At 39.2% G+C, this 26,668-nt stretch overlaps 1 protein-coding gene across 1 annotated transcript in view; it reads right to left on the bottom strand.

Annotated features, from left to right (window-relative positions):
• PRKDC (protein kinase, DNA-activated, catalytic subunit) overlaps positions 1 to 26,668 on the bottom strand; it is an 81,405-nt gene that overhangs the window by 2,709 nt on the left and 52,028 nt on the right. The window contains exons 60-82 of the mRNA XM_014255033.2: positions 26,395 to 26,526; positions 25,063 to 25,242; positions 21,577 to 21,785; positions 20,994 to 21,132; positions 20,375 to 20,563; positions 19,631 to 19,855; positions 18,907 to 19,015; positions 18,111 to 18,222; positions 16,407 to 16,590; positions 15,140 to 15,314; positions 14,866 to 15,056; positions 12,244 to 12,424; positions 11,566 to 11,726; positions 9,986 to 10,197; positions 8,858 to 8,945; positions 8,014 to 8,157; positions 5,029 to 5,233; positions 4,416 to 4,483; positions 3,925 to 4,145; positions 3,528 to 3,620; positions 1,546 to 1,635; positions 289 to 360; positions 9 to 210 (exon numbers count right to left, since the gene is read on the bottom strand). Of these exons, the coding sequence (XP_014110508.2) occupies positions 9 to 210; positions 289 to 360; positions 1,546 to 1,635; positions 3,528 to 3,620; positions 3,925 to 4,145; positions 4,416 to 4,483; positions 5,029 to 5,233; positions 8,014 to 8,157; positions 8,858 to 8,945; positions 9,986 to 10,197; positions 11,566 to 11,726; positions 12,244 to 12,424; positions 14,866 to 15,056; positions 15,140 to 15,314; positions 16,407 to 16,590; positions 18,111 to 18,222; positions 18,907 to 19,015; positions 19,631 to 19,855; positions 20,375 to 20,563; positions 20,994 to 21,132; positions 21,577 to 21,785; positions 25,063 to 25,242; positions 26,395 to 26,526 (3,582 nt within the window). The remainder of the gene's footprint in view (positions 1 to 8; positions 211 to 288; positions 361 to 1,545; positions 1,636 to 3,527; positions 3,621 to 3,924; positions 4,146 to 4,415; positions 4,484 to 5,028; positions 5,234 to 8,013; positions 8,158 to 8,857; positions 8,946 to 9,985; positions 10,198 to 11,565; positions 11,727 to 12,243; positions 12,425 to 14,865; positions 15,057 to 15,139; positions 15,315 to 16,406; positions 16,591 to 18,110; positions 18,223 to 18,906; positions 19,016 to 19,630; positions 19,856 to 20,374; positions 20,564 to 20,993; positions 21,133 to 21,576; positions 21,786 to 25,062; positions 25,243 to 26,394; positions 26,527 to 26,668) is intronic.

Below are 26,668 nucleotides of genomic sequence, written 5' to 3'. Positions count from 1 at the left end.
ACAAATACCTGTGTGGCTGCACCAAAAGCATATCCAAAGTCTATTCCCACCATGCCACCTGTCTCCTTGTTAATCATGAAGTTGGACAGATGCCGGTCCCCAATCCCAAGTATCCAGTGGCTGATGCACATCAGGGCGTGTGAGCTGGCAAAGTGGGAGCGCAGGGCCAGGAAGGCCTCGGGAGATGTGCTCATTTTCACAAAGGCTCGCCTTAACAAAACAGAACTCATTGAATGCAGAGAAACACCAACATTTCTTTTACAATGTGCAGCCATCAGCAGCTCTTACCGTAGCAGGTCTTCTGGAACACTGCTCTCCCTGCTTCTGAAGGATGAGACTGCTTCTGTACGGCTGGCATTTCTGCAAAGTAGTGGAGAAAAAGCGGGATGTTCAAAGTCAAGATACGTTAGTGACAGCAGCAGCATGTGGTGCTTACTCCAGTAAACAGTACAGCAAGCCACAAAGGGTTCATACCCCAAATTTTATCTGATATGAGATGTGCCCCATCCTCCCTCTTCATTCCAACAGTTATTTCCAAGACTGACATTTCTAAAGACAGAAGAGTGTGTGGTTTTGTGTATTTTCCTCCAGATTAAGTTAATGGGTTAGGTTTTAATAAAGCAATACTATCATGTTCTTTCTGTCTGGACAGTCTCTTTCAAGCAGAGGAATTAAGGCCCCAGTTACATGTCTCAGCAGCAGGCTGAGGCTATACTGACACTAGAAGGTAGTGCAGCAGAGGAGAAGCACCAAAACTGAAGAACTGGTGCTGAGGGCACTCATGCCATGCAGATTTGGGGGAGGAGGTTTTGTCCTAGCCCATATCCAGTTCTGAATGTGAGAGCTGAAATGTGCCGGGTGCTTTCCTTCCAGTCTACTTCCCTCTGAAAGAAGCAGTTGAGAAATAGAGAACAGCCCTTTGATGCAGCAGACTGAAGATGAGTGGGGGTGATTTGGAATCACTTCAAAAGCACATTCTGGATCTGAATACAAGTATTAACTCAGTTAAACAAGTCAAAGCTTTCCTTTAAGAAGCAAGATACTTGCTTAAGCAGGATATGATCTTACAAGAAATGCTCTGGACATTTCACTTTACCACCCACATTGCTAGATCTAGGTAGGTGTGGAAATTTCTCTGAGAGGATGCTCAAGTCAGGACCTAAACCATCAAATATTCTCAGTGAACCATGGTGATTTTCTCTGTCCAACTCCAGCAGATGCTTGGGCTCTGAGGCAGCCTACCTAACTGCATAATCAGGAACAAGATGCCTAGAAAATAAAGTTGAAGAGCAGCATCTGCTTCTAGACACTTTCTAAAGGAAGTGAGCAAGCTTCTGGAAGCATTCCTGTACTCTGGTAGGATTTTTGGCAAGAGGAATTTTGCAGAGCATCTCCAGGAAGACAAAGCAGTAAAATGAGCAAAAAATCAGATCCAGCCATCATATTATAATGGAGATGGTGTGTTTTTCCTGGAATTTCTACATCTCTGCATATGTGCACACTCTAGCTTCTATATTTCACTCGCAGCTCTCTTTTGAAACCTACCTGTACATAGCATGGTATCGAGAGATGCCCTGTGCTTCCCCACCCATCCTGGACAGCCACTCAGAATAGGTAGCACGAGGTCCTCTTGGGCTAGGGACAAAAAAAGAAGAAAAGCACTTATGATTTCTCTGTATGATCTCATCACTCTCTGTTTGATTATCCACAGGCTATGTGCTGCTCTGACCCATGAGATTTTTATGCAAAGGAAAAGTCAGGAAGATACAGCCTACATTAATTTTAGTCTTGCTATGGAAATGAAGTTTATGCAGCCTATAGGCTGATCCATTAATCTCCTTCGCCCCAGCTTTGCACACACTTCAGTCATATCTGACAGAAGATTAGACATCTCAAGGGTGTTAATTTGTCAACAGGTACTGTGAGTACCTCCAGAAGAAAGGTCCAAAATAATTACTGCAGGGAGGGAAAGGTATTTTTGACAGTCTTGTAGCCTTTGAGAAGCAGTATGTAGTCCACCACAGTACATGCTGCCCTTTGTTTTTCCAAATGGGCAGGGAATGCAGGAAAGCAGTTTGGTATATCCTCAGCATGTGCCAGAGAGGAGAAATGGGTACTTGAACTTTGGGTATTAATCCATAAGAAGCCAGTATTCATTCATTGCACTGCTTATGAAATGATCTGATATTTTTCTAAATACATCAGATCTTAAACTTCTATTCCAGAGAGGCAGCAACTTAGCAGAGCAGCCACCTTCTCTCTTCCTTCTATGTTTTGAGATAGAGAATGCCATTTCCATTTAAGAAGCATTTTTCAGTTATAGACTGTAGCCCATCGCTTTGAGGTAAAGAACAGGATTTCAAAAATTCAGAAAGTTGTTCCCCCCACCTCAACCAAAATTTCCCATTGTGAGTGCTATCACTTAACCATAGCTCAATATAAAATGTCTCATCTTGATTGAATAACATATAGGAAAATATTAAAGTCTATATACACAATAAAGCAAAGTTGTTTTTTCTTTTTTTTTTAATAAATTATGACCTTCTTTAAGAAGGACACTGATCTTCTACATTGAGCATATTATAGATTTCCTCCCCTCACTAGATGATTCCATGTGAATCTTCCTTCACTTTCCCACTCTGTGAATTGAGATCGACATAATACCACTGCTGTTCACAACAGTGAATCAGACCACAGTAATGCAGGAGCTCTAGCAGTTCCTGAACTGCTCACAAATCAAATAACCATAGATATAAAGACTCTTTGGAGTCCAACCTCCATGCTGGAGTTTCCTCCAACCCGCCCCATAAATGTTAACTAGTAAAAATAAATGGTGACAACAACACTCAGACAAACCCAAACAGAGATTATGTAACTAAGAACCACGTTTGTAAATTAAACCACATTTCTAAATTCCAGGACAGAACCAGGTTGAAATGCCAGAACTAAATCAATTTTACAAATATTCAACGTGCAATTACAATCACGAGAAAGCAATATAACTTATTCAAACCCTGCATTTGTATCAAGTCAGAGAGACTGCTCTCTTACAGTTGTGTTCTGTGCATTTGCTGCCAATTTCTACCCCCCATCACTGACTCACTGCTGAACCCAGGTTCTGAACAGCTCTGTCTCTACTCCCTTCCCCTGCCCCCCATTGACCTAAGTCCATTTCCTGCCTGATCAAATCAAGAGATCAAAATCCTCTCCTTGTAAAATCAATCTGCTGATAAGGAAATGATGATGATAATGACGTCACACATGATTATAATTATAAGCCTCTTGTTTAAACAAGCTGGGTGGAGGATACTCCAGCTACAATGGCACTCATTAAACAAACGGTTGCCAATTACTAATTTGGGTCAGGAAGTACAAACTGCCTTCTTGCTTATAAGTGCTTTTCTTTTATACTTTAATTAAAAAAAAAAAAAAAAAGGAAAAAGAAAATCCTGCTACAAAACTGTCAGTTATCCAAAAAACCATTAGTAATAGTCTCTATTAGAGCAGACAGCTATATCAAGCATCACCTGTAATAGCTGGTATCTTCCTCTTCAGACATGCTATTTTTAAGGAATTCTTTTAAGGTGCAAGTATTTTCCAGCCACTTGATGAGTCCCAGTCTGGAACAGAGTAAGAGATAACAAGTAGCTCAGAGGAACTTTAGAAGGAACACCACAATGGGAAGCAAAACATTCTAGTGCCTGTTAAAAGTAGGTTAAAAGCTACCAATTTAAATATGCTCTGAAAAACGGTTTCCAGACAGAGCAATTTAAATGTTGTTTAAAAGGAAAAGGAAAAAATACATTAAGCCAAGGCACAAAACACTCTCAATCTGAATGTGGCAAACAAAATTCTCACTTTCACATTCAACATCCCAAAAGTAATTAACGTAAGGATTTCTGTCCCTTCAAAATAAACACCTACCTTGTTGTCATGGGGATGACCTGGTAAGTTTTTAACTGCATATTTCTTTGGCTACATGTAGCATCTTGGGAAAGGATAATGTTCATTACATCAAACAGCTGCTCAATGCGTTGGTCTTGTCTCAGGTCTTCACCACCTTTGACAAGAAAAGGATACTCCCGCTCATCACTGCCTCGGATTGTTATACGTTTTGGCTTCCTCAAGGATTCCATCACGCTTATCTTGGAAAAGGACAGGAAAAAGAAAAATATTTGTGACAGAAGACTTGGTCTTACAGAATTATCACTGGAATTAAGCATATCTGTCATTCCTAGATGACATAATCAAGTTACTCAATTATAATAGAACACCAAATGCCCACTTGCAGCCCTTCATTTGTATCCTGCAAGATGTCTAAACAAGCAGTGACCCTACTACTACCAAATTCTTCAAATGGTATATGGACACAGATTTATACCACACAGGATTTTGACTCAATCTTAAAAACATACCCGTTCATCAAATCCAGAGATTTTTGTGTGGTATTCTGGCAGTGGTTTCCCTTTTCCATCGTACTGACCTAAAGTGGTAGTGGAAAAAAAATATTAGTACTTACCCTGCTGCTATTTTAAAGTGTGTTTAACACCAGAACACACATCCAAGTGTTTTTGTCAAACTGGTAGAATGACAACTATGAAGAAAATACTTTTAAATGTGTAAAAAGAATCCAGCATACACAGAGTATGATTTTATCTATGAATTACTGACACCTTTTCCTTGTTTACCTGTTAGAATAGAGTTCTTGATGCTTTCAGAAGACACAACCTTTTTTGAACTACATTTTAACATGTATTAGATTTATATATCAGATTTCCTGGAGTCAGGCCTTTAGAAAAATACTAAATTCTTAGGTAAGAGATACAAGCTTAGATACAATTTTAAAAAACGGGACTACAGCTTAAGAAAGGATTTAAGAGATAATGAGTGAACAGAATTATTTAAAATAAGGCCAGATGAGGCTTAAGGCCAGAAGGAAGGATCATACAGCCAATATAAGTAATAAAGCTCAAGAGCAATGTTCTTGTAAGGGACAATTCACTATCAAAACACTGAAGGGGAACTTACCAGGAACCTCCAGTTCATTCCTCAAGAACTCAGCTTTGAATTCACTCATCCATGGTGAACATTCTTTGAGGTTCCCAGGTTCTTTATGGGTTTTGTTCATTTTTGAGTGGAGAGTAGTTGCAACTGCATTGAAGTCACTAATCTTCATATCCAACAGTTCTGAGCCACCTCTGCCGAAATGACGATCCAGGTCCTTCCCAAAAGCCTAATAATCATTTATAGAAAGGGACCCTGTTTACACAGTGCTAGAAACTACCAAGAACACCAAAAGGGTACCTTCCTATCTATACACACAGCTCGTTTAGATATTAAGAAGAAATTCTTATTATAAACCAGAAAAGGTTGCCTAGAGATGTTGAGGATGCCCCATCCCTGGAAGTGTTCATGACCAAGATGGATGAGACCCAGGTCTAGAGGGAGGTGCCCCTGCCCATGGCAGGGGTGTTAGAACCAGATGATTTTTAAGGTCCCTTCCAACCCAAATAATTCTGTAACTATGAAATGTTTTATATGTTTTATTTACTACTGGATTTATTATTTGTGGATTTATTACTGCCTAGCAATAACTTTGGACATAAAATGTATAAACCCATAGTTTAAAGTATTTTAAACATCCTGATAAAGAAAAAGAGCTAAGTTTTGGACATGGATCCATTTAATGAACGAAGTAAGTACTATCTACAAATAATTAACTGAATTGACTTCCTGTGTTCATAATTCAAGGTTCTAGAAAAACCAAATGTTCCTTCTTGGACTGGGTATTAATGGCTTGGAAAGTCTTTTTTTTAATGCCTGATCATTTTTCTACTGTGCTATGAAGACACAGCTATTTCACTAGTAAATGAAACTACATGTAAATGTAGTAAATGAAAATACAAAAAACATTTTCCTTTTTGAGGAGACTGCTACAGTCAAGAACATCTTTATCAGTAGATCTGACTGCTACAGTCAAGAACATCTTTATCAGTAGATCTATTTCCAGATTATGAGACTGAAGTACTCCAAATAATAGAGCAATTTTGTGTCAGTCAAGAGAGACAACTTTTGTTTTTTTCCCCCCCAGCAAGGACACTAGAAATGATACAGTCATTTTCACAGAATGACACAGTAGCATTCACACTTTGTTTCTTCATAATAATCCATCGTAAATGCAAAGAATTCAGAATGACTGTTCTGCAGCTACTCTCTGCTCTCCCTCTCCCCTTTGACAGAGGGGAAACAACCCTGATATCCCTCTTCAGCATCTCCTCTGCTCTTCTCTCTCTATCCTCTAATACTGCACATTTCAGCATTTTAAAGAGACATTGATTTTTAATTTTTATTTTGTGTGGGCACACAAGTAATCCAAACAGCCTTTGTGCTTATGTCTGCTATGTCCCTTGATGTTCATGTACACTTTATAGCTGCTCCCCTCTCCCTACCCCCCACTCCTGACACATTCTTATCCCTCACTCTTTAAGTTTGGAGTCTTTATCATCAAAGACCCACCTTATCTCACAGCAACACATTCAGAGGGCTAGTGTGCCCCCAAACTCCCAATTACCCTTTCTGCTTCATTATCACCTCACCTCCTCCCAACTCCACCTTACTCTCATCCTCCACCTTTCCCACTCATGGGGAAGGAATCTCCCTACAGACACCCAGGTTAGTTTATCTAAGGCTAATGTGACATAAGGATGGCCACAATGGGAGAGAGCTGGATGCACCCCGCCCTGGCCATGGGGCTATGCACATACAGTACAAGCATACAGTCAGGACTCCTTCAACAGGAGTATCACGCTCCTGGCCTCAGCAATTTGCAGCTCAGGGATTCCTGGAACCGGGAGTGTGCATTTGTATGTAAAAGCTCTCAAAGAATTGCTCCCTCTCTATTGCCTGCTTGCTATTTGAACCCATGAAAGCACCTTAATACCCTGCAGCAGGAGTTCAGCACCTAAGCGTGCACTGAATGAGGAAACACTTCTTACTTGTCTGAACCTGCCAGTTCCATAGAGTATTTACTTCATGTTTGGCACTCCTGACAGAATCATAGAATTGCTAGAGTTGGAAAAGACCTTTAAGTTCACCAAGTCCAGCCATGGGACTGATGTTAAGAGTTTTACTGTATCTGGCACCATTGCATTTTTTCCAACTGGAGGAATGCTAAAGTTGCTTGTGCAGTGGTTACTCTGTACCTCTGATTATTCTTGCCACTTTGAACCTCATCCAATTTTACTTTACCTGTGCCGAGAATACTGCAGATGAGGACTAGAATGTTCAAGGAGCAAGAGTCAGAGAAGGCTGCTATGCCAATTTACAAATCCATGTTTAGTTCTCTGTTCTTTATAATGATGAACATTCACTTTTCTTTCTTGACTGCCCTTGAGTTTTCACAGCTGCTATTTTCAAAGAACCATCACAAATCAAGATTTTGTTCTTGAACTGCAATAGTCAGCTAAAATACACAGAATTTCTATATGCTACTATGGCAATTACATTTTCTTGCCACATGTGTCATTTCATTTTCTATGCTGATTTTCACCACTTTGGAATTCAGTCAGTTTTGTAAAGTCTTTTCTTTAATTCTTCATAGTTTTAACTCTTCTGTTTAAGTAACTTCTTGTCAGCAGCAAATTTCAGTAGTAAAGTACAGCAAAATTCCCTAAGGTGCTCATAAATCCTTGGCAGCAAGGAACAAAAACCAAGGCCAGATTCCCACAGATGATTAGAGGCTCAGGTCCTAAGAACCTGGCAACATGCAGGACAGAAGAGGTAGAAGCTGTGTAAGACAGAACATCTATCCCTGCAGGGCAGTTAGAAGAGGAAAGTGAACTATGTTAAGTCCATGGCTTCTAGCAAAGAAATCCCAGTCCTGTACTCCTGACTAGATCAAGTCTCATCAAGTCCTGCAGCACCTGTAAAAGCTGTGATCTAGTTCCCTCTTTTGACTTTCTATTGCCTTCTAGAAAAGCCATGATGCCAATACTACTCTGTAACCACATATACCTGAATAAACCTTTTCCTCATCAGTCCAAGGCCAGGAGCCTCCAAGTTTCCCAAATTCTTGTACATTCCTTCATACATTTCCTTAAGCTTCTTTTTGTTTCTCTGAGGTTTTGACAACTCATTTCTGACATCCTCAGCCCAATCCTGTAAAAAGAAGAAAACAAATGAGTCCTGAGAAAAGATTTACTGACCCTTGCTCTTCAGTAGGCCACTCAAATTGCACTGCAGTTACTGTATTTACTAATAGTCAACTATTATTTGTCTTCTGACAAAAAAAAAGCAACCAAAAGACCGTGGAAATATTTTCCTTTCATTCTGTGTCTTGATAAATGTTTCTACTTTATTATGATAATTATGTTTACTACCATAGTGTTTAATGCTAAGAAAGCCTTTGTGGGGCCAGGAGTGGCACCAGACACAGGACAAGAATCCTTTGGACAAACAACCCAGAACACAGACAGGAATGCCCAGCAGGGAAAGGGCATAAGAACACATGTAGTTGAACACAAGTAGTCCAAGATTATAAAGATGGTCACAAATGATAATTCTGTAAGGGTTTCAGAATGATTAAGGAAGACTGACTGCGGGGCAGGGCACAGACGCTGAAGGGGAAAGCTGAAAAGAGCTGGAGCAGAACATCCAGCTGGCACAAGGGAAGGAGTCCATCACCAGTGAAAGCTGCTGACAGCACCCCAACATCATCATCATCATCACGAGTTGGTGCTGGGTTGAACCACTTCCTGTGGCTGTGGTGTCAACTGAACTGTGTCAGACTCCACCCAGCACTTACTCTTCTGAACAGAGGGAAAGGAATGAAGGGGAAGGGGGGAAATACACACTTTACCTTGAAAATCATTACAGGATTAGAGAGCTGCTCCAGGGAGCGAACAAAATCTTGAACTACTCCTCCTCTATCCAACTTATTCTTGATCCTTTAAAAGAAGAGAAAAATGCATCACAATGCAACAGGAACTACAATCACCACCTCACCTGCAGATAAGCAATGATCTAGACTCTCTGCTAAATAAAATATAAAGAATCTGCTATATAAAATAAAAGAATCTGGTAAAATAATTCAGGTGTAAGTAGGTAAGTCTCCCTCAGAATTCCCTCTTACACTGCACGACTCTTTATATGTTGACTAAACATGCCACACAGCTCCCCATTTTTAAATTATATGTCCCACTATGAAAATAGGAACTTGGTGGGTGAGTGGAAAGCATGCTTGAAACACACAGGCATTGGCCATACCATATGCCCTGTCAGGACAGTTACTGAAGGGTGATACTGTCTGCAAAACACATGACTTTGTATGTTCATCTTAAGCAAAAATTTATTCAGCAAATGTATCAAATTTGAGAAAAGGCAAAAAGACACCCAAAATTTTAAGAGTGGTTCTACAGCATTGTGTGATGGAAACTGATTTTTGCCTGGGGATTAACTCAAGTGTTACTGCATGCCAAAAGGGGTAAGGGAAGGCTTGTAAGAAGCTGCATGGTGCGTACTCAATAAGCAGAGAACACCACAGCCAAGAGCTGTCATTCCTAAGATAACATGCATCCATTTCACTGCCCTCTCTAAAGTCTGGTATGAACATCTATTCTATTTAAACATAGCTGCTCCTTCTTGGTATTAGAAAGATGATAAATGTTCAATACCACAGAATTACAAGGAAAAAGGGGTTGCCTCTCTGTGTTTTTTTTGTTTTATCTTGGGAAAACTTTTCACTTTCAACAGCCTGGGGACTATGTATACCCAGCACTTCATGAAGTGTCATGCCACTAACCTGAATATGTATGACACTGACAGAGCTGATGTACTACATTTCCCTGTGCCTTTAAATGAAAACTCAAGACTACCCTCTATATTTTTCATGCTTGCTAAAGAAAAGGGTTTGTGTAGGAAAAATAAATGAATCTGTCCACTCCTGAATAAAAAACATACAAAAGAGCTACTCCGATTGCAAATTCACCTTTCTACAAAGTCCTTGTTCTTGCAGCCAGCTACAGTATCTTTGAAGCAGTAACTTTCACTGCTGATCATGAAAGGGTAGATGAGTGCCTGGGGGTAGGCATTTGCAATCTCTTCAACAGTGTGTTGTACTGCTACTGCTTCATCCTTGTCAAGTAGTGCCATCATCTGGCTAATCCAACCAATGAACTGCCAACAGGGAATCGAAGAAAGCTGCAAAAACACAGACACTGCTTTCATCTTTGGCCCTCCTCGAAAGTACCAAACATAGCAAACAAACAAAACTGCTCCGTGGTGCAGCCTGACAGAGAAACGTGAAAAGGAAACAGAGAATGTCAACTAGTGTGCAAACATCCCCCAGTGAAGCACAAATTTTATTATTACTATCACTACTACAGCCACCACCACTGCTCCTTAATAAGTTTTCCATTATAAAAATTTGCGGCCTGTTGATCAATATGAGGCTTTACACTCAAACTTGTGGCTTTTGTCTCTAGATGCATTACAATAATTTTTGATCATCACATACAAATAACTAAATAATCTGAAGGAATTCAGTTCCAACACCATTGTATTTAAGTCTTGACTTGGGTAAAAAATGCCAGGAAGGAGAACACTGAAACTCCTACCACTCCTACCAGTTTTGTCTTTTGTTCGTCTTTAAGCATTTCTAATAGAATTTAAGATCAGATTGGCAGTATTTATTTCACAGAAAGACAGAGTATAGGATAAGTAAATGCCTGGTGAACTTCCTTTCTGGGTGAGATTTGTCAGCTGGTGTCAGGTTCTGTTTGAACTATTGGTCTTTCTCTGTGGCCACACCTTCTGCACCTCAGCCATTTCTGCTATTTTTTCAGCTCCTTGGGAAAACTAACCCGAGTTTCTGCCTCACTTGAGTTCCTTCTCTGAAAGGGCCTGCTGCTCTGGGAGCAGCAGCACAATGACATGGGCTTGAAAAGGCAGGCAGGCCAAGGCAGGAACAGGCATGAGTCACAGAGAAGGTCTCAGCTTATCTGTGCCACAGCAGCAGGGAAGGCTCGTGGTCTCATGGAATGGCAATGGAAAGACAGGTTGTAGAAGGAAGGAAGGAAGTGAGAAATGCAAAGGAAGACAAAGCTGTAGTAACCTCTGAAGTGAAGAAGGACAGGGAAAGGTGGGTGACATGAAATGAGTCTGGAAAAGCTGCTGGCTTCCTGCATACAGGAAACTCAGTCTACAGGACTAAGATACATTTCTCACTCTAATGCTAACCACCTTTGTTAGCCCATATAGATTGTTCTGAAGGGAAAAAAAAAAAGACAACACGTACCACAGTTGTTCTCTAGCAACTCTCAAACAAACATTTGGAATCAGAATAATTATAAAAAGTTATATTTCTAAGAAAAAATTTCTGTCCACATGGATTAGACTCAGTAAGTTACAGAAAAGACAAGGAACAATGATGGGATAAAATTTATCTGATTTCCCTGAAGCAAGACTTACCAGTCTAACCTCTCTATGTATCCAACCTCCACCTCCACCCCCACCTTTAAAATTTGATTTACAGCAACATTTGCTGCCAGAAAAACTGAAGCAACTAACCTCTTGTGTCACTAGACCCAATGTCTCTGCTGGATATCTTTCAATTATTTGGAGCAGTCTAGGAAATCTCAGCCTGGCTTCTCTGGAATTCAGTTTTAAAGCTTTTATAATTTTCTCCACCACAATAGCTGGGAACTGCTGCAGATCCACAGTGCTAATTTCTGCCAAGAGACGTTAAACGAGAATTATCAGAAACACCATCACTTGTTCCATGTCTTTGATCATCTGAAACATTCATCTTTACAATTTGGTATTTTTTTCCAAGCATTTATTTAGTATTTTTACTTTGTTCTGCTTCCCATCTGTTTGAACTGCACACATCTGCAACACATGTACTTGGGGACTGTAAGGATTAGCTTTATCAGGAAGCTGCATCGCTGCTGGTATCTTGCCTGCTTTAAATACAAGGCTGCTGTGGTCTGGGAAGGAACAAGGAAAGCATCTGCTGGATGTGATATATTTCTTACAAGTAAGAGCGAGACTACAAATGATCCACCAGGACCAAAGCTAGCAGTAACAGTGGAGGTAAAAAAAGGAATACAAATACTGCTGAACTGGAGGTCAAACTGCCCCATTTAAATTCAAGCTGTGCTGCTCACGGGGATCTCCTGGGTACAGCAAAAGCTCACGGATCACACATTAATACACCTCACAAGCTTAGGAGAAATCCTGACTAACCAAGCAAGCCTTCCTCTTCCCTGCGCAGATACTCATCACAGAAGCTGATCAAAGTCATATATGCATCCACAACTCCCACCATGTCCACATGGTCCATGGGGTGGGACTGCACCTCCTCTTCTGACTTCCTTACAGCACAGCTGAAACACTGAAAAGCCTTCTTGTCCAGACCTGCCAGCACCTGAAACCCAACCAAAAGAGGAAAAAAATACACGATTAGCAAGTAGCATTGAACGATCCTTTCTGAAACTGTTGCAATTCTTGAGTAGATAAAACATCAACTGTTCTAAGATGTTCTGAGCAGCTGATATAAAGGAAAAAAACTGGGATGTTATTTCTGGCAGTGGTTTCTGGAACTTAATTTTCCACAATTTTCAATGGAAGCATATAAACTTAAATTAGTCTTTGGATAGGTTAAGTGGATTTTTTGTCACTGCAAAAAAGTTAACGTTAGTGGAGATTTTGGAAAGAGTTAACAGAAAATATAATAAAACTTTCAGGATTTTTTCCTATTAAGATGTATCTACAACATCTGCATAACAGTTACACTTGGAATTTGTGTTAAAAAAAAGAATGTATCAAACTATTTTGAATTTGATGCCTTTTTCCCTATTATAAATACAGTAGTATATATATAGTAATATTCACCATACCTTTCTAATGCAGCTCATTCAATGGGTGACTTGACAGGATTCTTTACAGAATCAGAAAAGGTTGAAAGAGACCTTCAAGATCATCTGTCCAACTACCAACCCATCACCACCACAATTACTCCTAATCCATACCCCAAAGTGCCACATCCAGATGCTTCTTGAACTCTTCCAGAGATGGTGACTCCACCACTGCCCTGGACAGCTTACTCAAATGCCTGACCACTCTTTCATTAGGAAAAAACAAACTACCAAAAACAACCTAATATCAAATCTGAACCTAACTGACACAACTTAAGGCCATTTCATCTCACCCTCTCACTTGGAACATAGCAGAAGAGTAGCTGTAGAGATCAATGAGGTCTTCCCTGAGCCTCCACTTCTCCAGGCTAAAAAAATCCCAGCTCCCTCAGCTGCTCCTCACAGGACTTGTGTTCCAGACCCTTCCCAGCTCCATTGCCTCTCTCTGGACTCGCTCCAGACCCTCAGTGTCCTTCTTTGTGGTGAGGGGCCCAGAACTGAACACAAGATTCAAGGTGAAGCCTCACGACTACTAATCACAGCAGATCAAACACTTCCCTGGGCCCTTCTGGCCACACCAAATGCTGTAACTGAAATTAAATAGTCAGGTAGGTAGAAGGAACCAACCAGGGTCAGAGTGCTGCTTAATACCAAGCTAAAATAAGGCTAAGCTTCTTAATGTTACAGAAATCCCTGGTACGGCAATCTTGACCATCTGACACAGAAGAACTTTTATGCTCATCCTTTATCCCTAAAGAATGCTCTTAAGAGTTAGCTAATAAATGAAGCTCAAGCTTTTACTTAAGTTTCTACACACCTGAAAATTTAAAACCTTTTTTTGCAGGAATTTCTTCTTGATCTGCTTTACTTTTAACAACCATAAAACATAAATTAAGAGCTTTTTTTTTTAATGCTAATACAGTTCATATTACCTGAAGTGATCCTGCAAGAAAGATGGAGATACTTTTTACAAGAGCATGTAGTGACAGGACAATGAGCAATTGTTTCAAATTGAAAAGGAGTAGGTTTAGCTTGGATATTAGGAGGAAGCTCTTTGCTATGAGGGTGGTGAGCCACTGGAACATGTTGCCATCCCTGGATGTGTTCAAGGCCAAGCTGGATGGAGCTCTGAGCAATCTGGTCTAGTGAAAGGTGTCCTTGGCAAGGGATGGTGGAACTAAATGATCTTTAAGGTCCCTTTCAACCCAAACCATTCTATGATTCTATATGTAAGAATACATATGTAAGGGTCTTCATGGTGGCTTTAGAAATTAGTAGAAATAAGTCAGCAGTGGTACTTGAAATTCTTAATCCATTTGACAGACAAGAAATCAATGCCACAGTATCTGGGACAACTGACAGCAAATATAATTTTAGTTGCAGCACAGTCTAGTACTGTATTCTTCAAATGCACATCTACCCAAAACAGGCAAAGACAACCTGCATGTACTTTGTCTTAAAAAATTCCTCTTCTCTCTTACATTAAAATTACTTAAAGTAAGTGTATCACTATTATAAATATTTCTTTATCAAAGAGAACAGTCTGGGAGCATGAAGCAGGTCACACATGCCCAGCTGAAATCAAGGCATTCTTTGAGGATTCCAAGCCTTGTCTGGCCACTGTGCATGCAGATGCTGTGACTATGTCTTCCCCCTCCACTCAAAATGCAGGTACAGAGAAACACAAGAACATTCTCCTATTTACAAAGGTTAGAGTGATGCAGAACTCCAGGAGAACAAAAGCTAGAAGAAACACCAACCACAGCCTTTTTTTTTTTTTTTCTTTTTTTTCCCCTTTTTCTTTCTCTATCTGGTGCTGCTGGACAAATCACGACTAATAGCAGACAGGTTTCACATGTTCTGTATCTACCCATAGCCATCACTACCTACTGAAGTAGTAGTCTGTAATAATGACAGTGAAATTGCCAAAAGATCTTCCCCTCCTATTTACCTTTTTAGGGTTCTCAAGGCTTTCTCCTGATATTAGTGATATCTTTCCAGCCTTTTCTTTCTCAATTTGCTCAAGACATCTTGGATCCTGACTAAGAGCACTGGCCATGACGTGATATGTAGTACCCAGAAGAAGATTCTGGTTCCGGAAGGCCATTATGTTCTTGCTGAGATAGTCAGATTTGGTATCTTCTGTTGGAATTCAAAAACAAAAGTTAGTAACTGGACAACAAAGCAACTTTGTAAAATAAACAAGGCGAAGCAAAGGCTCTTACCAAGCAGGGAGATGGTTTTCAACACTGAGAGCACACGTTCAGGACAGCTCAGGTTGTGGCTGCTACTGTGGGTGAAGCGGCAATAGGCATGATTCCATCTCACCAGCCAGTCCTCCCTCGTTCTGGCTTCTTTGCGCAAGTCCTTCAGGAGCTTCTTGGCCACTGCAAAGCTGTTCTGTATTCAGATTAAGAGAATTTTCAGACCATGTATCTGAAGAGGAACTAAAACCTGCCCATAACCAAATTAGAGATGAGAAGATTTAAGTAACACAAGTAAAGTTACAGAAAGGCAAAGAGATGTTCACTGTTTGCTGGGTCTTATATTCAGAATCATATTTGCGCTAACGATGAAGTTTGAATAGCAGAAGAGAAGAACAAAGGCTTAAAAACCTGAGAAAATAATTCCACCTGCATGAAGCATATAACTGCTCTGTAGTACAGACACATGTGGGAAACACAACTTAAGATATCATTAAGAAAATCACTTATGTTTTTGTTTTGATGAGAAGTTTCATAGAAGTAACATTAAAGGAAATCTTATTTTTCACTTACTCCTTCAGGAGTGTATAGTCAACAAAGCAATAATGTTATATTTGCTTATCAGATTGCTTAAAATAAACTCCTGTTAATGACTGCAGATTTCTGCAGCATCTCAGAATATGGGGGACCTTGACTTAATGATTCATCTTGTCGCAAACTTGAAACACCAAAGGCCAATCATCAAAAAGGCTGTTTCAGTAATTTCAATAGCCAGATTCAACCCAAAATTTCTAACTTTAGTTCTTTGTTAGTGTTAACTAACAGCAGTAATGAAAACTGTGAAAAAAAAAAGAAATTCAGCACTGCTGATTGAAGTAAATGATACTAATCCAATCAGAATTTGATTTGTTTTATTGTACAGAAGAGATTATTTGTAAATAAAAAGCATAATGCTTGATTGCAAGCATCCCTTCTATTAAAGACTGAAACATTTCAGATATCTTATCTGCCTTTTAGAGTGTCCAAAACCATCTGTGGATCAAAGGGGACTTCAGGCACATTTCCGGTAATGACAAATTATCATCAACTTTGTAATTAACATTTATTCTTTTTTCTTTTTTCACTGTGGATCTGACTTCCTTGAACTTTCAAAATGTCCTGGACAGCAGGGTCAAAAAGAGACAAGGTTTGCCCAGGCAAAAGGGTACCAAAGACCACCTAAAAGGCTTTTCCAGCTTTTTCTATGTATTTTCTCAGCAAACTGGAAGCTATCAGACAGTATATTCACCTGTTTCCTGGCACTCTCTATCATCTTCATTTTCATATTAAATTTGCAGCTTTTAATCATTGAGTGAATGTTTTCACTCTGTTGATCCACTTCCATTCCAGCACTGTAGTCTCCATCCACCTCCATACTGTCATCGGCCTGATCAGAGGGAAGTTTCTCCTGGAGTTTGTCAAGGAAGAAACACCTGCACAACAACAGGGGTATAGATCACTCTGGTAATACCTTCAAGGAAATGTGTTCAAAAGTGTTGATCTGCCTAACAGCAAACAAAGCTGATAAAAAATGTCTAACAATAGCTATCACCTTTAGCAGGGCTAAACACACCTAACAGGGATCAGGTTGACCCCGAGAGCATTCAGGATCTTGAACTGACAAGATTAGTATTAGCACATGTCCATTATAGAGTGGGAGTTTTGGTTAGTGTGGCTCCTTTGTGCAAGCTTCAGTTCCTAAGCACACCAAACCATAACTTGCATTCCAGCTTCACAGATGTGCAAACAAACAGGAGTCTCAATTATTTAATGTGAGTGCCAGGCTGTATTTAATGTCAACCTGCTACTCAAATGCTTATCACATCAACACATGCCGACATCGAAATCCGTGTTGCAGGGCAAATCAGCAACCATACTCACCTTTTGAAAGGGAATTGCCACAAATCAATGCTGAATCCTGTTACTCCACAACTAGTCCTATCTAATTTAATAGCACATCTCATGTAGACTGTTACACAAAGCAGAGGACAGCACTAAACTCTTGTAGTAGTGGCACTTGGCACATCCTTTGCTACTAATTTGAGACAAAGGTTTTCTAAAAGCACATAAAGTGTTTAAAACCCCGACAACCCTTCAAGTCATAATCTTTTCGAGACTTTTTTCAAAAGTAAGCCATGCCATGTATTCTGCCTAATATTGAACTGCAATAAGCTCTTCTGTAGCCATGCTTTCCTGACACCAAGAGATAACAAAATAAATCACAGAGCACAGTATGTATCAGCAGAGCTACTGAACAAGTTATTACACAGGAAGGGAGGATTAATCTGGATTTTCACTGGAAGAATGAATTGGGACAGACACCATGGCAAGGACAGAAAGCTTTCAAATTTTACATTCCAGTTTCTTCAGAGCTTATCCAAAGGAGTCTCCAGAGAGCCTTTGTTCTTTCTAGCAACAGTTGCACAACAGAAGTCTCCAATTAAAGCAGTGGTCATTAACTTTCCCATAAACAGGTGAAGCACAGAGTGACAGGGCTAGGCTTGTTTTGTATGCTCCCTCATTTTAGAATTGCCTACAAAGTAGGCAAGTATTTTTATTCATAACTGATTGGCCTTTTGAGTGGTGTTTCATTGAGCTAAATGCAGCTGATCTACTCAATTACAAGTGAATATGTTTAAGGGATACTGAAATGGGCCAGCTTACACAGTGCATGTAGTCACTGATGCAAGAAAATGACTAAACTAACATCTATGTTTCCCTATTAAAATTAATTTATTCCCTGGCCCGGCCTTTTGCTCCTCACCACAAGTTAGTCACACAAACTCCCCAGTTATATTGAGAAAGCTACTATCACAGTTAAAAAAGACAAAAAAAACAAAGGCATACATTGGATCAAAACCCTCCCATATGAAAACAAGCAGCATTAGAAAAAGCACTTCCTGGAACTCAACAGGCAGACAGAACTTAAGCTAACCCAAGAATGCAATTTTACCGATTTGTAATGATATCATCCCAGATGTTCATAGGATCCATTTTAGCATCTGGATATCTGCTTGTCCAAGTTCTGAGAAGTCTCTTAAGGGAAGCCTCTGAAGCTAAGTTACCTAGAAATCAATTAAGGACATTTTAAATGTGTCTGAAGCCAAACAGCATGAAAACAGGCTAAACAAAATACGGTCTAACATTCAAATCAGAAAACTGCAATTAAGCAACCCATTTGCATTTCTGGGCTTGCACTATAAACACTACTCAGTGATCATCATATTAATTTTGTTTATTGTTGAAGCACATGGGATTCCATAAGGACATCTGTGGCAACTACCAGTGGGAATCACCACCTGGTAGTTTCCTTTCTATATATAAATATGCTGGAATATAGTGCAACTGTTAACGAAATCTAATTTGGTTTTTGTACATAAATGTGTACTTCAGGCCTATGTCAGTAGGTGCAATTCATCTACCACATCAATTTTTTCATCTCTGCTAACTGCTATTTACTACCAAAAAGTTACTGCAACAAAAAATCTTAGATTAAAACTTTAACTGACACTTTCAAAAGAGATGATCAACTCTTATCACAAGAGTTATGCTAATTAAACTTTGCAATAAAACATGAAGTTATGTTCAATCCTATCTTACAAAACTGTAAGAGGTCTTCCTGTCAAGAAGACAGTAGGAAGTAATTCCAGACTTATGCTGCTTCAAACAGCAGTTCAGAAATTCAAAGTTCAAGAAACCACAATTACGGAATACAAAAGGATAATTGCTTGAGAAAAAAAAATCTTTACTTCTCTTGGTCATAAAATTGATGAAATCCTGTATTTCTGTCAAAGCTTGTACAGACTGCAGTTTGGTCATTCGACTTTGATATAACAAGGAATCAATACTGGAGTAGCTCTGAAAAGAAAGGGAGAGAATCAAAGACAAATTTTAAAGCATGGTTCTCTTCAGTCCTCTACAAATTACTGTTCTGATGCTGCTGTATGTTATGCTTTAGAACCCAGCCTCTTACAAGTAATTTAATTGCCAGAGAGCAACTCTGCTTTGGACAAGTACATAGGTATATTCTAGCTGCCATTCCTAGCCTAGGTTTTAGCAAAGTCCTACAGTTTAATCAAAACTTGGTAATGGATGGAATTTGTAACTTCTCAATGCAACACTCTTTGCAAGCTTGGTCTGGGTATAGGAGGCCCCTGAAAAGATGAACGAAATAAAATTTTTATTGTCTGCACAAACAATTACTCTGAAAAATCTATAAAAGATTAAATCAGCAAAACAAAAGAAACTAAAACAGGAGGATGCACTCCACTGGCTCACTCATCTTTCATCACTGCAAGCAGTGAATTTAAAAGAAATTTTGTCACATGATATGGAAGGCACCTAAATTTCATTGTACTTGAAGGAGATATACTCTCTCTTGAGAGTATAATCTAGCAGAAGTAATAGCAACAGCAGTTTCATTGTTCCAGTTTACACAAAAAAAACCATACCAGAGATAGAAGACATTATTACCTGCATGAAGATCTGCATGCCATTGCTAATGTAATATTTGGCTCTGTCAAAATCATCTTGCAGGATGTAGAGGAGACTAAGCTCTTGGCTGTAGTGCATTTCTATAATGGTTTTCTTCTGTTCTGTCTTCATTGCCTCATCAATAAAGGTTAGCAAAGTCTGGTCATTCTCCCCACTGAGCAGTAACTTCAACTTACTGCGTATTATATAGGGCAGATATGTCTCCTACAAAGTGAGAATATAGTCTTTATTTCTAGGAATGGGATATTAGATGATCAATTTTTTTTTGTTATCAGTGGCAATTCAAATAAATACAAAAACATTTTGATTTTTTAAAAATATATTTTCCCTTTAGACAAATTCCTATTTGCTGACAAATCACAGCAGCCTTTCCTATAGCTCAAGAAGTTGTTAGTAAATTCTACCAGTTTCAAAATCCATGGTTTGGTAACTCTTAAAACAGGAAACAAATATGAGCAAGAAAAGCAACAAAAAAGACTTGCAAAGGGAAGAAGGAGATGATAAAGCTGGTCCTATGGGATCTGCCATAGACTTGAGGTAAAAATTAAACATTAAAAAGAACCAGCAGAAGTAATTGTTTCAATATTTAAAATATATCAGACTTTTCACTCATTTTCATAATAAAGTAACCACAATGCAATAGGTATTTCACCCATAATCTCAGTACTGTAGGACATCCCTGCAGAGATAAAAACAGTGCAGTATAAAATAATTTCTAAAAACCTGAAAAAATGGATCATTCCATATTTTGCTTAGGTCTGGAGGTTTTCCACTATCAATATTAACAGTAGCACAATACTCCAGAGACTTCCACATTGTGAGGTGGTCATAGCATTCCAGAGATGCAAGTTCCCAGAAGTCCTTCTCTGCTTCTGTTGGCTCTCCATCTTGCCAGTCTTCTTGGGAGAGTGCCTAGGGAATGAATTTGGAGGGGAGAATAGTGCCAGATTCCAGCCAAGAACTTGTTTCAATTCTAAGTCACCAGCACTTAACTGTAATTCATTGTCTCATAAACATATCTATCCATTTACCAGAGTGTGACAGCAACATCAAACGCAGGAAATTCAAGCTTAGTAGTGTTTATACATAAATTAATTTCAGGTAGCTGTCTTCAATAAACCTGCATTTTTGAAGAGTAAACATTTTAAAAGTAATTTAGGGATCTGTCTAAATTTTTACCCACTGCAACTCATGCCATGAACACATGCAATTTGCTCTCTTGGAGTTCCAGTATGCCCATGTGTTTTTACTCGTCTGTCTAGATAATTGCACTTTTTTCTAATTTGATTAGTTTTAAGTCATGAGAGATTTATGAAACAAAAATATCTTCTTGTAATTTTACCTTATCATAATATTGAGCTGCTTCAGCATAATCATTCCTTGCTTCTGCCAACAAAGCTTTCTGTGTGATTTCCTTAGTCCCAATCTTACCACTGAAAATGCCACGAAGGGCATCATAATCCCCAAGGGATCTGTAGAGCCTAGTAAAGTCAAAAACAGAAATCTTGTAAGTAGCTCAGCAGATGAATAAAAATGCAAACAGAAGCGAGCTTAAAAAAAAAAAAATCCAATAAGCAGTAATACTACCAGCTTGAAATAGTAAATTTTTAGGAAGCATTTCTTATGTAAGATCAGAAATACATACTTTATTACATAAACTTCTTCTTGTACAGTAACAGCCGAACTATGGAAACTGCTGCAGTTGAAAAGCTATGAACAAGCTATTTTTCAACAGTCTGACAGAATTATAAGAGTGCGCAGTTTTAAAGTCTAACTGTTCCCACTGACAGTATTAACTGAGAAGAAATTAAAAGTGTATCTAATTCTAAAAGACAAAAAGACTAAAAAAGAAATCCCACAGGCCATAAAAGCAGAGTTCTTCACAAGGCAAACCTAAGTGGGAGTAAATTGTCTCAAGAATTTACTTAGCAAGTTCAATCCATCTGATCACATCTGGGGGCAGCTCTGTCCTCCCACGCATCCTTTTGGACAGGGGCTCCTCCACAGGGGACAGAGCCATCAGGGCACGCTCCAGAAGAAGGATGCCCACTGGCTGCTGCAAACTTGCAAGGCAGCTCGTGCTCACATTAGCTGAGTCCAGTTCCAGTAGCTCTCTGTGCTGGTAACTCATTTCCTATAAAATAAAACAACAGGTGTCTACTTGGTGTAAAACCGTACAGATCACTTATTTGGTATTCTTTTTCTAATAGTGCAAGCTTTGGAAATAAGCCATTAGGCCTCCAGAAGTTCCCAACCTGGGGAAAACTGGAATCTTTTCCTTCTGTGCTGTTGATCTTGGGACAGAGAACAGTACAGACTAACCCCATACACTTTGGCTCCAGGACATGGGACAACTCTCTGGACAGAATCACAAGGAAAGTAGAGGAGAGGTAGATGGAGACATTGACAGCCTGAACTTTTCCTTCTGTTTGTTGGCAGAATTTTGCCTGCTACACAGCAGCTGTGCTTCACTCAGCCTATTCAGTGGTGCATTCCTGCCATAAGCCAAAGGCACAATTTACCACCAAGTCTCCTCTGAGCTGGAGGTTTTCTGTCTACACACAGCCAGTTTTAGCACATCATGCCTTCCTGTTAGACTCCTCTAGTGCTGTATTCATCTACTCATGCCTGATTTAAAGACATGACAATACTTCTCTTTATCATATTCAACCTTAGTCCAACTACAGAATATCTTCTTCAGGGATAAACATTCTTGTTAAGCTGAAGTTTTTTTTTTAAATACTTAAATCACTATTCTAAATACAGGTAACTAAATCAGGAAAGCAGCATGTTTATTAACATTACATTTTTCCTTTGCTTTATTTTCCACTAAAGAAAAGTTGCAATAGTATCTTAAATAAATACAAGAAAAAAATTCACAACATGGAAGAGGTGCAGTATAGCTTTCATTACAAGAAACAGCACCATCTTTTAGAACAAAAATTAAAATCAGATTCTTGCAACACAGCATGTTCAAGATTACTAAGCGAAAAGAAACCACTGTTTGGAAATTGTAACAGAAGACTGAGAACAACCAAGTTACACTTCTTTGATAAATGACAACACCACAAAAACTACAGAAGAAGCACTTGGCATAAGCAAACTCATGACAAAATTTGTAGAGTCAGGACTCACACTAATAAATTTGTGCTACATAAAGAAAGAGGCAAAAAAACACAGCATCTTGTAGGTTCCTGAATTACAGACTGGGCAGAACCCAAGGAGGGGTTAGCATGTATATTGCAACTACTATTAAGACAATTTCAACTAGCCTCACACATGCCCCAGACACATTCCTTGACTGCCAGCTTTTAGGGGTTGTGTCAGGAGCACAGTGACAACTGCACAATCTAAAACCTTAAGAACAACTTCGCTAAGGTAAGACCAAAAGCCCTTTCTCATAGCACAGGAAAAAGCGTAAGAACTATGCAAATGTAAGTGTATGTGCCAAGAATGAATATCCTCCAAAGCTTAAAATTTACAGACATTGTCCCACATCAAAGGAGGTATCTTTCTATTTAGTGTGTTTTGGTGACTATTTGATCACTTATCTCCTCAAAGCAGAGGGAATGTTCCCTGCTCCATATGCAACAAGCACTGTCTACCTGCACCATATGTTCAAAGATTAGGGAGAATGACATCCAAGCTGGCCTGGCAGCTAAAATATTTCTCAGGCAATTGTGTGATCTCCAGAGGCCAAGCTTCTCTTTGGAAGCTATGTAAACTTTTGTCACAGAGTTAACCTCTTTTAGTATTTCAGCTGGTTCTTAATCTGCCCTGAAAGTGAATCCCAGAACTTCACAGTAAATTTTAACATTATATGTGTAGACAAAACCAGCTCTTTTAACCGACCATGTTACTCCCCTGATGGGACATGAACCTGTAGAAGATTATAAAGTCAAACAAACAGCAGGAAACAGCAGTAAAGTAGGAAGCCTTTCTGAAACCAGCCAGTATTTTTATTATGCTGTTGGTGTACAGGAAAGAAAAGCTGTACTTCCAAATGGCCAAGCCACTAGGATAGCTTTTTGTGAGCCAGATGAAAGACCTGACAGTGCCGTGCTCTTCCTCATACTCTCCCAGCTTGCTCCCTTGATCAATGTGAACTCAATTCCCTACTGGGAAAAAACTTCCTCTCACTGCTTGCAGACTGTTTGATACTTCATGGTATTGTACTTCAGTTATTGATGAGGATGGCAAGGAGATGCTCTCATTGCTCTTACAAAGTCTGTATTTTTCATGAAATTGAACTTACCTGCTTCTAGAGGCTTCATTTTATGTCTATTCAGAAAAAAAAAAAAGTAGCCTAATGCAACAGTGTTATTAGCAGGGTCTAGACAGCATAATTCAACACAAATAATATCATCAAGACAGAGAACCAACAAATGCAATGTCAAGAGGGAATATTAACAGACAGCTATTGTGAGATGCTGGCTCAAAAAATACCAAGACAGCCCAGATAAATCCCCATAGTATTTGACCTTTTATGCAGCTGCACAGAAAAAAGTAAACAAGAAATTACATTTTTTCAGATGTGTAATTACAAGTACTAAGAAGCAAAGTTTCTCTCTGTTTACAAAGCTAGTTCAAAATAGATGGTTCTCCCATATGTGGAATGACACCTACTGTCACAGAGTATTTAAATTTCCTTAACAAGAAAGAAACCCTTATCTGCCACTGAAAAAAGATTCTTTTGAGAGATAGGACACAACATCAATACAGTTGATAAGTATCATTAAATACAGTGACAATGGGTATGTAACAGGTGCTGGGACAAGTTTTTTTTATCTCCCTGAAAACTGGGTTAAAAGATGAAATTCACAATCTATTCCATGTCAGTATATTCTCACAACAGAAAGGCTCGTGTTTCCTTTCCAGTGGAACAACTGTGGTGCACCCACTCATCCTCTGGTGAGCCCTTCCTTCATTACTGAAAACCTCCAGACAACTTCTTCAGGGGACTAAGTTGAAAAAAATAAACAAGAGAGGCTAACAACGAACGGTCTGACAGCTACTGATATCCTCAAGACATCAAAGAATTCCTCAGTAAGCACTTCCCAGAAACAGGAAGATAAGCAGATACCCACATAACCCTTTCAATTGTTCTCAATTCCCACTTCAGTTGAAATAGCTTTCATTTGTAATCAAACATCTTTTTGTTAGTGATGCAATTAAAACATTAAAAGGTGACTCAAACTCTAGAGATCAGGAATAATAGAAACCTTGAAGAATCAGTTCAGAGGTATGAACTACCTTGTGCACCTTAAGTGTCACTTGAAGTACCCATATGGTTAACAATTCTCCTTCCATCTCTGTCTAAACTTCAGTGACAGTATCTGACCTTCCCTACAACTGGGTTTATCACATATTCAGACAGAGACACTATATCCAGTTATTTTCATGACATTTACCTGGATGCACGCAATGAACGGTGGAAAGTATGACAGGCTCATACTGAGGAAATTATTGAAGTCGTTCAGCAGCTTCTGGACAATGGCGTTTTTCTCAGAAGGGTTTTTAGATTTTTTTACTTCACAAAAAATTCCACTAAACAAACTGCTGAAAAGCTGCTTGGCAAATGTTGGATCTTTCTGTAAATTATGACAAAAATGGTAAGGTCACTGAATTTTGCTGTGACACAATAGACTATTAAATAAAATTAAAATATATCACCTGTACTTAATCCATAGACACTCTTTGGAATTGGACTATTTAGTCTGGCATGCATCTCACCTGTGCTGGGAATTCCTATACAACCCATTCAACTCCCATATTAATTCTTCTACTTAAAGAAACTCCAAGGCAATGTAGGTTTTCAGGCCAGAATGTTAGTGGAGAGGGTGGATTTGTAATTTTCACATACTCACAACTCCCATTACAGGAACCAGACACCCAATATCACATTAGGGACACCACAGTCCATGAAGTGAGTTTCAGGAAAAAAAGAAGACATTAATGTGTAAGGAGACCTGGTCCTATAAATTGAGGCAGCTAACAGAGAGACAAACTGTCTGTACAGACAGCTTCATCTGAGATTTAAAGGCATTTTTCCAATCCAGAAACACATCTGTGTGTGTAACATAATCCTATGCATCTTGGTCTATCATGGGTCTGGAATTTGGTCTAACTCTTTATCTAAGGCTATTCAGAGAACTGGTGAGCGTGCTACTTCCATTCTTTCCAGAGAGATAAGGGACTATCAAAAGTAATGAAATACGAAGGTAATCAGGAAGACTGAGACTTCCCAAAGACTGTAAAATGGGATTCAGTCTACCATTCAGTTCAGTCTATAGTTTCTACCTCTGTCATGTAGGAAAAGGAATATTAGATCAGCTTTACTGAGCAGTCTGAGCCCAGTCTTAGTGACACTTAGTTAATTTGTATTTTTACAAGTCTATTACAGACATACAATAGAAGAGAAATGGCTGTTTTGTTACTGAACAGATAGATGTCCCTTCCAATAATATCTGCAGAGACCACCATCTGTTTCTCAAGCAGAGGAACCTGCAGGAAACGGACAGCAGCTGATGTATCCAGTCCTCAACTGCTCAGGTGAGGCAAGCAACAAAACCTCTTTGAATACTGCACCAGTACGGGGTAGGAGACACTCCCTCAAAACAGTGTCTTTAAATGTGGCTGACTGCAAAACTACAAATCAGTTTTCAAAGTGGCTGCCCAGCTACATGACACTTTCCCTACAGGACCAGAAAACTTCACAAGTGACCTCTGAAAAGCAGACAGACCTGGGCAAGGCCCTGCAGAGGGGCAATGAGACTGCAGTATTCAATCTGGATGTCAGGAAGGTCTCCCACTCGGTAACTTCTGTACAAAGTAACCTGGGCATCATACTTCATCTTCAGCTCAGATTTCATCTCCTGAAATGCATTAATCATGTTAAAAAATAATTAGGAAATGGCCTCAAGCTGTGCTAGGAGAGGTTTAAATCAGGTATTATGAAAAATCTTCACTGAAGGAGTGGTCAGGCATTGAAACAAGCCTCACTCAGAAGTGGAGGAA

The sequence above is a fragment of the Pseudopodoces humilis genome, chromosome 1 (genome assembly GCF_049639895.1).
Source record: "Pseudopodoces humilis isolate 2021_Gansu_Grassland_sample_001 chromosome 1, ASM4963989v1, whole genome shotgun sequence".
NCBI classification, from domain to species: Eukaryota; Metazoa; Chordata; class Aves; order Passeriformes; family Paridae; genus Pseudopodoces; species Pseudopodoces humilis.
Note: the sequence above shows the minus strand (reverse complement) of the source record. Positions and strands in the feature narration are given on the sequence as shown.